This window comes from Sarcophilus harrisii, chromosome 5 (genome assembly GCF_902635505.1).
Source record: "Sarcophilus harrisii chromosome 5, mSarHar1.11, whole genome shotgun sequence".
NCBI classification, from domain to species: Eukaryota; Metazoa; Chordata; class Mammalia; order Dasyuromorphia; family Dasyuridae; genus Sarcophilus; species Sarcophilus harrisii.
This window is the reverse complement of record NC_045430.1, coordinates 274,815,437-274,830,380: the sequence shown is the minus strand read 5'-3', so window position 1 is coordinate 274,830,380 and position 14,944 is coordinate 274,815,437. Positions and strand designations below refer to the sequence as shown.

At 43.8% G+C, this 14,944-nt stretch overlaps 1 protein-coding gene across 2 annotated transcripts; it reads left to right on the top strand.

The window, feature by feature from the left end:
• The first annotated feature begins 248 nt into the window (after positions 1–248).
• FAM221A (family with sequence similarity 221 member A) lies at positions 249–14,463 on the top strand. Of its 2 annotated transcripts, none has more exons than XR_004229863.1 (8): positions 249–521; positions 3,115–3,291; positions 7,046–7,236; positions 8,506–8,712; positions 11,048–11,122; positions 11,755–11,834; positions 12,879–12,974; positions 14,240–14,463. XR_004229863.1 is itself a non-coding variant. In XM_031940604.1 (8 exons), exons 1-7 carry the CDS (start codon positions 295–297, stop codon positions 12,921–12,923), a joined length of 1,002 nt encoding a protein of 333 aa, XP_031796464.1. In that variant the 5' UTR covers positions 249–294; the 3' UTR covers positions 12,924–12,970; positions 14,240–14,463. The 2 variants fall into 2 exon arrangements, 1 of the variants encoding a protein (XP_031796464.1); XM_031940604.1 differs by having other exon boundaries at positions 12,879–12,970.
• Positions 14,464–14,944: the final 481 nt, after the last annotated feature.

The window sequence follows — 14,944 nt, the reverse complement described above, 5'->3', positions numbered from 1 at the left end:
GGCAGGTGGGAGTTACTTCCGTTTAGGAAACAAGGATCAGACGCCACGTACGTTCTATACCGGGGAATTCCAGGAAAAGAAACAGTCCCAACGCTCACATTCCACCGGCTGCGGGGTAACCACAAGGAGGCAAAATTGGAAACCAAGTGAACACAAAGTTACCGCGGCTCCTGCTTCCTGGGGTGCCCCGGACCGCGGCCCCGTAGCCACGGGCAGGAGCGAGTTTCCACCGCGCATGGGCCTGGAGGCCGAGCCGGAGACCTGGCGGGGGAGAGTCCACGGGAGCGCGCGCACATGCGCGAGACCCAGGGCCGCGGCCGGCGGCCTAGGGCCGGTGGCCGCGCGAGGCGCCCGCGTCGCCGGGGTAACGGGCAGAAGGAGAGCTCGGTAGAGGCGAGCGGTACGGGGCGGCGGCGCCAAGAGGGCGGAAAGATCTCGGCCGCGGGGGGGGTCGCCATGGATCGGCTGACTGTGTCCCCCGGGGCCGCCGCCACCGTGGACGAGTATCTGGAGTACCAAAAGTGAGGGGCGGCTCGCCCGCTGCGCGGAACGGGAAACTGAGGCAGCGGGAGGCTGTCCGGAGCTGGGGGGGGCGGGGTTCTCAGAGGCCGCTCCTCCCGCTTTACAGCTGGGGAAACTGAGGCAGCGGGAGGCTGTCCGGAGCTGGGGGGGACGGGGTTCTCAGAGGCCGGCCCTCCCGCTTTACAGCTGGGGAAACTGAGGCAGCCAGAGCGTGTCCCGAATAACTCTAGGGAGGGAACTCGGAATCAGACCCCTCAAGCTGAAGCCGTCAATGGCACTTCTCCCCAATTTACAGCTGAGGAAACTGAGGCAGCCTAAGGCTGGGTCACAGCATGGTCCAAGTTACCCAAGGAAGAAGCACTATGTATGACCTGGCGCTCTCAGAGACCACCCACTCCCTATTTTATGATGGGGAAACTGAGGCAGCCTAGAGTAGAACCACAGCATATCCTAAGCTACTCTAGGAAGGAATCCCCAAATCTGACACCCCAAGCTTCTGAAGCCTCAGAGGTAATAGTGCTTCCCCCCTCTCAGTTTCCCAGATCTAGAAACTGAGTCCTAGCAAGAGGAAGCCACTTAGGGACTCCCAGGCTGCCACCTGTATTTTACAGAGAAGTGTAACAGGCTGAGAGAGAAGGGCATGGGGTCATGGAAGCCATTACTTGAATGTCCTCATTTTCCATGTGAGGAAACTGAGTCTTGGAGGGGAGAAATGGTCAATCCAAGGGCACCAAGGTAGTAAGAGAAGAGGTGGAATTGGAATCCACATTTCCTGGCCACAGAACAGTGATTCCTTTTACTGTCCTTTCTTGTGGGCAATTGTTTCACTTTTGCCTTTGTTTTTCCCAGGATAGTAAATGGTGTGTCCCCTCTCACCCCCCAAACTCTCTTCTGTTGGGAATCACAGACTCGGCAAACATTTTACAAAGCACCTACTATGTGTCAGGCTCTCTGCAAAAAACTTGACTGTGCCTGTCCTCAGGAGTTTACAGCATTACAGTGTAATGAGGGAAGATTATACCTTAACATGGCCCTGGAAGAGGGAAGCCACTGTCAGCCATATGTTCAGTACAGTCTCAGTTCTGGAACTGGGGCAGGATCCTCAGGGGCCTTTGACTCCAACATGCCTCAATTTGTAGAGGAAGGCCTGGAACCCTACCAGGGGAAAAGCCCCAGCTGGGATCACAACAGTCTAATAACCCAAAGTGGCACTTGAACTTGGGTCTTGCTTTTTCCAGGGGTAGTTTAGGTGACTGAGTGGTGAGGGCTCTGGGTCCTGGGGTCCCTCCTTCCCTCTTTCCTTTTTTCCTTCCTCTTTTCCTTCCTTCCTCCTTCCTTCCCTCCTTCCCTTCTTTTTTCCTTCCTCCTTTCCTCCCTCCCTTCTTCCTTCCCTCCCTCCCTCCTTCCCTTCCTTCCTCTTTCCCTCCCTCCCTCCCTCCCTTCCTTCCTTCCTTCCTTCCTTCCTTCCTTCCTTCCTTCCTTCCTTCCTTCCTCCCTTCCTCCCTTCCTCCCTTCCTCCCTTCCTCCCTCTCTTCCTCCCTCCTTTCCTTCCTTCCACTCATCTACTAGAGGAACAAATTCTTTGGTATAACAAGATGATTGTGATCACATTCATAACACTGAACTGAGACATTTTTAACAGTACAAAGCTATATCACTTTAAAGATGTTTTATATGTACATTTAAGAGGAGGGGCCTTAAGATGATTAATTGGTCTGTGCCTCTCTTTCACCCCAAAACTATTATCAGTTGATTTCAAAGACTAGAGACCAAAAACATAATACTTTGTAAGAGAGAAAATGGGACATAGAAAATTACGTAGCTGATTGCAAATGTCATTACGGAGGCAAACATTCAAAGGGAGAAGCTTTCATTTTTGACTACTTAAATTTCCTTTCCCTTCCCCTAGTTTTTATATGACAGTTTGGAGGTTTAGCCTACTTTTGGCATTTTTATTGTTGTTAAAATAGAGCTGAATTTCAATCCATAGAGCTGAAAGCTTATGTAAACTAAGTGCAATAACAATTCAACTACACATGATCTCATTTGAGCCTTCTGAGCAACAATCCCGAGAAGTAGATGCTGTCTCACAGATGGAGCAAGTCAAGTGACTTTCCCAGAATCCCCCAACTCATCAGGGTCAGAAGTGGTCTTCCTAAACCTTAGCTTAATGTGCCATTGAATGTCTTTTGATGGCTGAAAGCAGGTACTTTCCAGGGTATTATCCCTAGAGTGCAGCCCTGCCTGGGAGCTAGAGTCACCTGTATGCACTAGTGAGCATTTTCTTGGTTTTTGAATGATAAATGCCTTGGCATTTCAGACCTGCCCTTTTGGCTAGTTCTAGAGAGGGATAAAGGAAGTCAGAGTGTATTTTAGTCTGCCTCAGAAAGAGAAAATCCAGATAAATATATAATAAACTATGTGTAGGGTCTGATATAGTAAGTAGTTTCATAACTGTTCTCTGACTGATTAACATGAAAGGTGAAAGTGAAATCTTTACTTGACTATGCAATCTCATTTTCTATATTTTATATTTTAATTTGCATTTCTCTGAAAACTAACACCCCAAACTTATAAAAAATTTTGTTGTAGAAATGCTGGTGAGGATGATGGAGGTTGTTCACTTTTCACCCCTGAAGAATCTGATGTGTTCAGAAATAAAATTTTACCACTGCGATTACGAAACAGATTATATGTGAGCTGGCGATCACCAACGGGCATGGACTGTAAACTTGTTGGCCCACAAACTCCATGTTTTTGTACACACAGGTAAGATATGATGCCACAGCCAAAATAAAAATTGATGAATAGACTCTATAATCTTTGTTATAAATTGAAAAAAAGTTTTAAAATAATTTTGGACCTCAGGTTTGTTAGTTGAGCATCTTAATGTCTCAACAAGCTTCCCTTATTCATCTTGGTGACTTCAGAAAAGAATACAGTTTTATTTTATCGGGGTGGTGATAAAGGAAGAGAATGAATAGCAAGCTACTGCACAAGATGATGGAAACACAAATATTAGAAAAGGTCCATGGCCCCGACCTCTGAGATGGTTGAGGGTAGGGAAGACTACATTATGGACACAGCGAAGTAAGAAATGAGGTTGGGGGAGATTGAGAGAATGAGGTTTTGTAGGGAAGGATTTTGTTAATAGGAGTGTGAGAGATCCAGAGGTGACAGGGTAATGGAGAGGCCCAGGCAAAGTGCTTTAGGAAAACTTGAGGTGGAAGAAAATCCTTCCCTCTAGGGAGAGTCTAGAGCTGAATCCTGGAAGAAGAGAAAGGTTCTGAACAGGCACACTCTGTGATGTTGAAAGAGGAGGGCCTGTGGGAGAAGGTGCACAGATGCAGGAGATGGCTGTGGAGTTGGCCATGCTTAATGAGGGTCTGTGTGGTAAAATGTAAGGGCACAGAAAGATCCAGAGCTGGCAGTGGGAGGTGGGGGGTGCTTGGACAACATGGGTGGACCGGATGTATGATCTCCAGGCCCTGCTCCACACCTGTAGCACCCTGCCTTCTCTCAGAATGTTTGCTTCCTTTTTGGTTCAATTTTTGTACCATTTCCTACAAGAAGCCTTTCCTGACATCCAGCAGTCTTCTTCAACTGATGAACCTCAGTGAGTGATTGGATATGGAGAATAGTCACAGGCTGACAACTAGTTATGAACCCAGGTGACAGGAAGAATGGTGGCTTCCCCAGAGATGGGGCTACATCTGGAAGAGGAATAGGTTTGGGGGAAATGTTCTGTTTTGTACATGTCGAATTTGAGCTACTTGTAGGGCACTGAGAGGGAGATATCCAGCAGGTGGTAGATGTATAATAATGGAACTCATGAGAGCGATGAAATTGCTAAGGGAGAATGTAGATAGAAAAGAACGTTGGGGGGGTGTCCACATTTATTAGTGATGAGGAGGATGATCCTGGAGCTCAAAAGCTTGGGAAGGGATGAACAGACAGGAAGACAGCTGAGTGAGAGCAGTGTCATAGAAGCCATGGGAGTCTAGAATTCAGGGAGGAGCAAGTGGTGAGTGTGATTGCCACCCTCAGAAGCATCCCATGGCTTCTGATTGCCATTGACAGTCAAGGTGTGATTAGTGACTTTGAAGAGGACAGGTTAGTGGCTGGGTCAGAAGCTGGATTATAAAGGGTGAGGAGAGATTGAGAAGTGGCAGAAGGGACCCAGGGTTCACTGTCTCTTAAGAAGTGGGCTTTGAAAAAGAGTAGAAACAATAGGATGCTAGCCAGAGTGTGCTTTCTGTTCTACCCCCCTCCCCCTAGCTCATTTCCTATTTCCAATGCACAATATTCCATCTTCCACAGCTTACATAGGATGTTCTCCCTGCTCACTTCCACCTCTTGGAATCCCCAGTTTGCTTCAAAGTTCATCCCCTAACGGAAATTACTTGGAAAATTGTATATATTGTGTATTATGTACCTCCTAGTAGAATGGAAGCTTCTTAAGAGCTATTATTTTGTTTTCTTTTTATTTCATTTTTCATAGCTGTATCCCCAACACCTAGCACAATGCCCAGTATATAATAGATGTTTAACAAATTTGCATAAATGCTATATTTTATCTCCTCTCTCTCTATGTATGACCTCCTTTGGATGACTTTGTTAGAACTAAATTTTCATGCAAGGAAGTCATTTAATAACATGTTTGTGTTTGGATTAAAATTTCACTAAAATAATATTTCAACCTTTGGTCCTTGATAAATGCAGAGTGAGAAATATGTTTATGTATGATATAAAGGGCTTAATTTGCTTAGACATGGTACTGTTAAAATCAAAAGGTTCTGATAATGAAATTCTAGTTTTTTTGTAGAAAAATTTCAGTGAGCAGATTTGTCCATCTTATTTTCTTTACTTAATAGAACAATTAAGAAATAGAACAATTAAAGAATTGAGTGCTTGTTATTTGAGCTTTAAAAATGTTTAATGTAATCCCTTTCTTTTGCCTACCATCATGAAAGCTCAACAGTAGTGAGACTTACACAAAATATCTTTATCTTTAATTGGGAATTTTCAATAGGCTTATTCTCACAGAAGTGAGTGCAAGGGATAATGTAAAAAATTACCCATGCATATGTTCTGTCAATAAAAAGTTATAATAATAATAAAAAAAGAAAAAATAATTTCATCCTCACCTGTCTGAACTTGACTTTCTTTTGAAATAATATCTTATGTTATCAGCTTGATTTTTTATGAATTAATTTTGCCTTTCCCAGATCATAGCAATCCAGGAAAAATAGTCATAGATGGAAATTTGTGCCTGAATGTGTAACTTTTTTGGGGAGATAGTATTTCAACACTAAGTCTAACTTATTTGATATCTATTATTTTGTGTGAATTCTAACATTCTGCTGGTGTTTCTGTGTGGCAGCAAAATGTGGAACATAACAGAGAGGGTCTATGGTTGGCATGAGGTGTAAAAGCATGTCACCTGGGAGGAGCTCTGATGGAGAACTCTGAGGAGTAGAACAAAAGGTGTCCTCAAAAAATGGAAGACAGGAAGAGAAGAGGGGCTAGTCATGTGGCAAGGGTGATGAGAACGTCCTGTAGTAGGACTCCGGAGGCCATTTTATCCAGCCCCTCTGGACATGACCAAATGTTTTTTTTCCCCCTCTTTCTCCCAGAGAGCTATCCCACACAATTTTTTTTAAAAGAGGGAAAAAAAATCAGTGCAACTGATCAACATATTGAAAAAGTGGGAAAATCTATGCATTTCACAGTGTTTGTGGCCCTCGCATCTCCACAAAGGGATATCCTCTTGTATCTCTTGACTCCTGCTTTAATCTTGACAATCTTGTGACATTCACTTTTTAAAAATTTGTTTTTTTATTTTCATAACATGCACAGATAATTTTTCAACATTGACCCGTGCATAGCCTTGTGTTTAAGATTTTCCCCTTTCCCCCCCCCAACCCCTCCCCAGATAGCAAGCAATCCAATTATAAAGTTAAAATATATGTTAAATCCAATATGTGTAAACATATTTATACAATTCTCTTTCTGCACAAGAAAGATCAGATCAAAAAGGAAAGTAAATGAGTAAAACAAAGCGCAAACAAATAACAACAAAAAGAGTGAGAATGTTCTGTTGTTATCCACCCTCAGTTCCCACAGTCCTCTCTGGGTGTAAGTAACTCTCTTCATCACAAAGATCATTGGAACTGGCCTCAATGATCTCATTGTCGGAAAGAGTCATGTTTGTCAGAATTGATTCACTTTTGATTAATTATTGTAAACTTTCCATTTACACTGTTGGAGTTATTGTTTCTGCATTGTTTTCTCGGCTCTCCTTTTCTCTGCAGCAGTTCATACAGCTCTTCTATGCTTCTGTGCCTGCCCCGACACAATCATGTACCCCAATGCCTTTAGCTGTGGTTTATGCAAACTTTTTATTTCTGCTGAGGTTCATTTGTTATTTTTGAAGGATTTTAAAAGATGGAAATTCTGGTCAATTTTGGCCGCCCTGTTCTCATTCACTGTCTCCTTTCTTTTGCTTCAATGTTCTTTTCAGGTATAAACAACATAAAACTGAATTCATAGTCCTCCCGGCAGATCGTCCAATTTCTCTGCCTTGTAAAGTGAGCCAGTGCCCGTGCAACTCCTTTCACTACGTGCCTTTAAGTGGAACTCGGCCCATTCGATGCAAGTGTAAGCACTATGCCGACCAACACAGTGCAGACTCAAGTCGGACTTGCCTGGCATGTAAGTGAGGGAAGGGTTCTCTGGCTGCAGGGGCAAACTTGGGGGCCTTTAGCTAGGCAGTTTTCACCATGGACATTTTTTTTCCTTGCATGGATTTGAATCATTTACTGGGTTATTCAAAGAAGAAATGATTATGAGCAATGAATGTTGGTGCCATAAGCTGCAGTCTTAGATGTGCTAAATCAGTAACTTGACTAACAGCCACAGAGTTTGCACTGCAATTGTTCTTTGGGTTTATTGACAAATTTCTAGAATAGAGGGAGTTTAGTCAATTAAATTATGCATCACTAATGCATATTCCTGGGAGGACATGTTTAGACAGTTTTTATGTAAGCACTTTAAAAGCTGGAAGCAATGGTGTCTTAGATTCTACTTATTTATACTCTAGCTACGCCTCCAAAAGATTTCGAGGCAGCTTTATTTGCTGGCAAAATATGGTATGTGACAAATGGTGTATGTTATTCTAAGTTAAATATGTCCTCTTGCAGAAATTATAATTTAGAGAGAATAAATATGAAAATGAAATCAATGTATCTATTTTTCTAGATTACACATATTAAGTTGTTTCAGTCATTTTTGAAATAATTTGAATTGAAATCTGATTGTACAGTAGAGCTGGGGTAAATCTGAGTCCTGCCTGGCATGTTCTGGCCATATCCCCTACTTTTTATGAGTAAGGATGGGTGGCTGAGTTTTCATTAAGTAAACTGTCTCTTGGATCTAATCCTTGAGCTCAACTTGGTAGCTTAAAGCTGCACCGAGACTTTTGGAACAACCTCTCCTTGGCTCTTGAGGGGAAAACGGAAGTCCATTGTTCCTTTTGGCTTCTGTCGTCCGCTGACCATTGCTCTTCCCATCTGTGGCTAACTCCCCAGGGCAAATATGTGTTCATATCAATATTTGACGGTCACAGTTGGCATGTATGGAACTTGAAAGCTGTAAGAGTGCCGGGTCTAGATTCTGTTACAGCAAGTCTGTTGGAAGCATGATTGTCCCCACTGGACAGACAAGGAGCCCGCGGCTGAGAGTGGCCAGAATAGGATTGGAACATGCCTGATTCCAAGCCCGGGACCTTGTCCACTGTGCCTTATTCTCCCCTCTTGCTTTCTAGAGGCTTTTGTTCCACTTGGTGCTCTGTAGTCCTTTTGCCCCAGGAATGGCCGAGGCCCCAAAGGGAACAGTAAGACCCCCCCCCCTCCGCTTTGCCATCTTTGAACTCACAAACTGGTTGACAATGACGAGTGTTGTTTTTTTGGTGATTTTCTGCAGGTTCCAAGTGCCCAGAATTTCGTAGTTACTATACTTGTAGTTGTGGTCATCCCGCTCACGCCCACCAGACAGTGGTGGAAACTAGAGAAGAGAGACTGGCCCTGGGGAAGCCCGTGGGACGCAACGTTCCTTATGCCGCAATGGGAGAATTCGCAGGATTCAGTGCACTCTCTGAAGACTTCACGGATCTAGATGAAAATGAATTAGGTGGGTGACCTCGTGGGGAAGGGCTGACCTCTGGCCGCCCGCAGGCAGACCTGCCTGGCTCTTCCTTGGGCCTCCATCTGTGTTTTTTGTGTCACCGTGATTTCTCGCCTCTTCTAGAGAGCCGGCCCAAAGAGAAACCCTGCCCTTCATCAGGATGGGGGCCGGGTCTCCCCTGCCGCTGGGGAGGGCCGTCGGGGGGACGACACGTCCCTGGGCCTCTCCCACTGCTCTTTCCCACAACATGCAGCCGGCTTCCATTGGCTGCAATAATGAGTCTTCCCTTTGAACATTTGTCTGATTAGTACGGGATTTTTATGATAAAAGACAGGCTCGTGTGGATAGAGTCACTCTTCTGACTGGCTGGTCAGCTACGGCCTCCCTGGATGTGACATGAAATGGGGCTGCCTCCTGGAGGATGGCCTCAGAGAAGGGGAGGCCTGGCCTCCCTCCTGCCCAGGCCCTGGGCCCCCCTGCCCATGTGTGCCCCCGACCTGCTGACCCCTTCCTTCTAAACTCAGCAGGCACTCCCTCACACCTGCTTCACTTGCTACTTGGTACCCGGCTGCCTTTGCTGCCATTTCATTTCCTTTGGTGCGGGTTTATTTTTTGGCTTCTCTCTCGACAGCTCAGGCAGAGCCTTTAACCCCGACCCTGACTCCTCCCCGCCATGGCCAGTCTGTTCCTTCTCCCTTTGCCCTCAGGGAGGTCCCAGAAGCCTCTCCTTGAGGTGCCACGGGCTTATTCTCCCATGGCCCAGTCTGTAGCCCCGATGTCTGATTCCCTCCATCCTTCTCTCAGGCAGGAAGCTCCCAGTCTCTTCTCGGGCCTGGGAAAAACTTGCCTGATCCATTCCCATTTGACACTTAGTGTGAGTTGCTTTGAAACAGCACCGTGTTATTTCCCATATTGTGTCTGCAATGGCTGCTTGGACTCCTTCTGAGAGGAGAAGCCCCAAAAGGCCCTTAGCCCCGGCCCCTCAGTTCTTCTGCCCTGCTGAGGGGCACACATTCTCTTTGAGATGTCTTTGCTTTATCTTCTTCCTGCCTCAGTCTTCATCATCTTTCCCGTATATTTTTAGTGGATCATCCCTTTCTGGGAAGAAAGTCTGTTGTGAGAACCTTTAGCCAGGGCAGAGGGAACAAGAATCTTGAAGGGACCTTCCTCCTCCCCCTCCTCCATGTTGAGCCAGATTTTCAATTTTCTCCCTCCTCCCTGAGGGAACGATAGCGGCCTAGGCCTTTGCTCTTCCTCCTCTTGCCCTCCCTGGTCTCAGGTACAAGGGGACATTGGTTTCCAAGCCTGTCTGCAACACTTCCCCCGTGGGTGGCCATCTTGCTTCTCGGCCAGATGGAGCTGGGATATCTAGGGCATCTACCTTATTGCCAGGGAGGATTAGGAGAGGAGCCAAAGAAGTGAACCATGCAATGTGCTTCCAGACCTTCAGGCACCACCTCTGGATGCCAGCTGCTGGTAGGAGGACCTGCCCCCCCCAGTGCTGAGGTTTCTGCAGGATTTCTCTGGCTTCACTGTATTTCTTGGCCATCCCTGGGGATATTTGAGGGCAACAGGAAATCTTTTCTCCCCTCCTTTTGGCTTGTATCTCCTATGAATCACTAGGCATCTCTGTGACTTATTTTTTTTTCTATTTTATGCTTGTTTGCCCACCATACATTTCACTTGATGAATGCTCCCTGCAAGGAAGTGAATGCTCTTAAATTTTTACATACAGAGATTTATTAGCCATCTTTATTATTTTATTATATCAATAATATATTATTTGATTATATATTTTATCAAGTGCATTTTAACTAAATTGTTTGGGGTGAGAAAGTGCCAAGAATAGTGAGGAGACTGGAGATGTTACTAGGAAGACTGGTTAAGGGAAACGGGTGTGTTTATCTTGGAGAAGACTCAGGGGTAGACATGGCAGCTAGTTTCAAGTCTATGAAGGGTCAACATGTAAAGGAGAGATTAAACTCACTGTCTTTAGCTTCAGGGGCAGCTTTAGGCTTCACAAAAGGAAAATTGATGGTTGATCATCATTCAGTTGTGTGCAACTCTTGGTGACCCCATTTGGGGTTTTCTCAGCCATCTCCTGCTCTGATGGCAAAGAAAAGTGCGTCATAATTAGAGCTGTCCAGAGGGAGAGAGAGAGAGGATGGGCTGCCTGTGTGTGAGAGGGTGAAGGTTTCCCCTTCGAGGATGTGCTTGAGGAGACTCAGACTTTGGCCTTGAATTGGCTGAGATGATCTTCGAGGGGCTGAGATCCTGATCGTGTTGGTTTCCTTAAAAAAAAAAAAGATTTCACTTTTCTTCTCATTGTTTTTTTACCTAGAATTTTTAAAATCTACAATGAATCCTGCAGATCACTCATCAAAAACAGGTCAAGATTCAGCTAGTTCTGTTCAAGGTAGGTCAATGGGAGATAATGCAGTTCACTGGAGAGAATTTTTATTTCAGTTCAGAGCCCAGAGGAGGTGGCCAAGATTCACTTTCCTCAGTGCCTGGCTACTTTTATCTACATGTGTTTGCTCTGCAGTAGAATTTTATTTGTTCTAGTCAGGTCAGCCCCGGGGAACTTGTGAAGCTTCATGAGCTGTTGAAAGGCTAGAACTTAAGATGGCTATCTTTGGGGTGGCTAGTTCTGAAGCTCCCAATTTATATTGGCCTTTATTTCAGCTGAATTGGAAGGCTCATAAGATCAGACCCTGGTTTTCTCTTCAGAGGGAGAACCTGAATCTTTCATGCCCTTCCAAAGGGAATGGAGCACATGATAATATAATTTCCCAGAGATTATATGGAGGGGGTTCATGTTTTAGAAATCAAAGGTAGGCAAGAGAAATCAAACTGATAACCAGTTATCCTCTATAACTATAATCCCCTAGCACATACTGTCAGGCTTGTAGTCTTTGTTTTCTAATCTTTTGCCTAAAATAAGATAAAAGAAATAGATGCCTTCTACAGAATTTTAATCATTAAAAACTATTTTCAACAGTTATAAAATAATGTTTATATGTTTAATCTTTAAAAATACTTTTGTAGGTTTAAGTAATCAAACATCTTCCTCAAGGAGACCAGGTGAAGACGATATGGCTTACTTTGAGAGGCACTACCAGGAAAGGGTAAAGAAACTTTTCTTTCTCTTGGTGCTTTTCTTAAGCGTCCGTTACGGATCATGATGTCACTCAGATTATTCATGCTGCTACCTTTCCGGGGTGATGCTAAGTGGTTCTTGCTTGGAATTTGGTGTTAGTTAACAGAGGCCATAAGGAAGCCTTCATTGAGGGCACGTTGCCCCATTTAACATCTAGATGGTCTGCAGAAACAGGACTGAAGCGTGTGTGGCTTACTTTGTCAGGCTCAGGAAATTGCATCTTGATGACAGAATTTTGATAAAACCTTCAGTTGTGTCACTTTTTACAGATCGAGAACCTTAGGGTTAACCTGGGCATGAGTTAGTAATTGGCTCCTTGTGGATGGATATTTTTACATCCACACTAGAACTGTCCAGAACTCAGGAAGCTTGGCCTTAGGGAAGGGAGGTGCCTGTGATTAGCTCAGAGCGCCTTCCTGGAGAGCGAGTGGGAAGATGAGCCTTGGAGAGTCAGAAGGGAGAAGATGAGCAAAGGGGAAATGGTAGGGGATTGGATGGAGGACACAGTGGAGGGGCAGCCTTGACAAAATAGAATTGCTCCTAGAAGTCTGGGTATTGTTACTGTATGTGCACAGGAGATCTTGAATGTACTTAGCACATAGTAGGCATTGAGTAGCACTGAAGTGAGCATGGGGGTTGAGGATGAGGGCGATGTTTGGGACAGCTTTGGGGTGAAGAAGGAGGTGGATGAAGGACTCCGTTTTCTTGACAAAAGTGGGAATTGAGGTTCTCTCCTGAGAATGGACGGTGACAGAGTCAGGAGCAGAAGAGATTTTTTTAAATCTCTGTGGCAAATGAAGGTCCTAAACTCATATTGAAGATATTTCAGTTTTACTGTGGGCTTAGTTAATAATATGCAGTTGCCTCATATCAGTTCTCCTCAGTTATTTCTGACTTTTGAGGAATTTGGGATTTTTAAGCAGTCAGCTCCAGATCTTATAAAATAATAAGCTAATAAAAGATGCAAGTTGATCTTGAATTGTCTCTCTATAATATTACTCTTTCATTTCAGCTGAACAAAGGATTGGGGTTCGTGCCATACACAGAACGATATTAAAGACGGAAGGTGGAGATTGAACGCCATGATGAATAAATGAACCTGCAGTAGGTATATACATACGCCTTCTGTGGAATGCTTGGACTGCACTAAAATATATCTTTAGCTTTTCTTGGGGCTCATTTGTGGGAATTAAGCCTCCTTTGCCCAAAGTGAACATGATGGGATGTACACCTACCTCTTAGCTCTCACTTTGGGTCATACTCCTCAGAGAAAGGGTCAGGCTTGTTACAAGCGGAACACGAAGTTTCTATTACATCACGTCTTCGGTCTAGTCTTTTTCCCTCTCAGGAGAACAGATGCTGAGGTGGCAATGTGGGCATTTTAGAAGTATGTAAGCACATTTCCCCTCTGCAGTTTCTTAGTTGATTTAGAGCTCTTCATTATTGTATTTCATGTCCCATATATATTATATTTCTTATGCTATTTATTTTAATCCAACACAGATGCTAAATGTAGTGTTCAGGATGTTACAAGTGTTTGAGTCTAAATTCCAAATTTCCCTATGACTGAGAAATGAGGAACGCAAGATGTGTCCTTTATTGTGGCAGAGTTCTGTGCCCTTTAGTGGTCTCTGTCTGGGCCTGGCTGATTTTGAGGCCTGCTTGTATTGGCAGGATCTGGAGTTGCTGACCCCCTTTTGAGAGTAGAGCCCTAGGGCTGGAGATGTATTGTTTGATGGCCAAGATCAAAAGAGAACTAGTGGAAGTCTCTTGCTTCTTCCCTTCTACACTAAGTTGCATCAAATATGAATGGTTTCCAAATCAGAGAAACGGCAAAACTGAAGTAATACCTTCCTAGTTGGGGAAGGAGCAAATTAAAAGTACATTTTGATACAAAGATTTGCCAAGTGGAGTAAAAAGTTGTCTCTAAAATAATCGTGAATAACATTAAGTGTTAGTCCTCCATATTGTGGCCTTCAAACCAAACTTTCCTTCTTCCTGACCACCTTGGCAAGAAAGCCCTTGGGACAGTAAAAATAGCTAAGGAGAATTAATAATGTTTAACATAATTACAGGTTAACATTGATGGTATTCAAGGCTTTGCTACAATGATTTTTATTGTTTTTTTGTTATTTATGGTTTTATTGTATTAGGGTATTATTATTTAGGATTTTATTATGCTTAATTACTATAAAATGGAAGTATTTACTTAAAATGGAAGTATTTTTTAAAACTTTAAAACCTTTTTCAAATAAAAATATTATGATTTGGTTACTAGTTGAAATAGAGAATTATTTAATATGTTAAATTGCTGATTATAATAGAGCCTGATGTATTTTTCCTTCTATTAATTATAACAACTTTCTGTCACAGGGTAATTTCTCAATCAGTGAAACAAGTGAACCATTCGCTGCTGCAGGTACCCAGCCTCCGTAACCCATTTTACCTCCGACATCCGCTTCCAGACCATACCACCAGAATCCCAAGGGTTAGTTTCTTGTCCATTTCTAGTGGTGCCCAGTAGAAATCTGTACTCACCAACCAACCACCCCTCTGTATCTAGCTTATCAACAATAAAGGGCTCTAGAGAAACTGTATTCTCTGGTACTGATTCTTTTCTTATTAAGGGGAAATAGAAAAATCAAGAGATCTGACTATTAAGAAGAAGAATAATAACTAACCGTCATGTAATAATGATGTTCCAGGCACTGTGCTAAGTCCTCTATAAGTAGCATCTCATTGGATCCTCACGGCGCCCCTGGGAAATGGGTGCTATTATTAATCTCATTTTAAAGAGAAGGAAACTGATGCAAGCAGATTTGGTCAGGATCACATAGCTAGGAAGTATACAAGAATTAAGCCCCTTGGTAAGTTCTGGAATGGGCTAAGTAGAAAGAAACTTAGTATTTGATTTTACATAGCTAATTGGTCTCCCCCAATGTTTACCTTTGGTCATAGAAGACTAGACTGTGTCAGGTTCTATCATTCGGGAAAAGCTTTGAGAAGGGGCCCAGCAGATTGTTTTCTAAGGATTCATTGATGGAGTAGGCCATGCCTCCTAAAAAATCAACCGATACT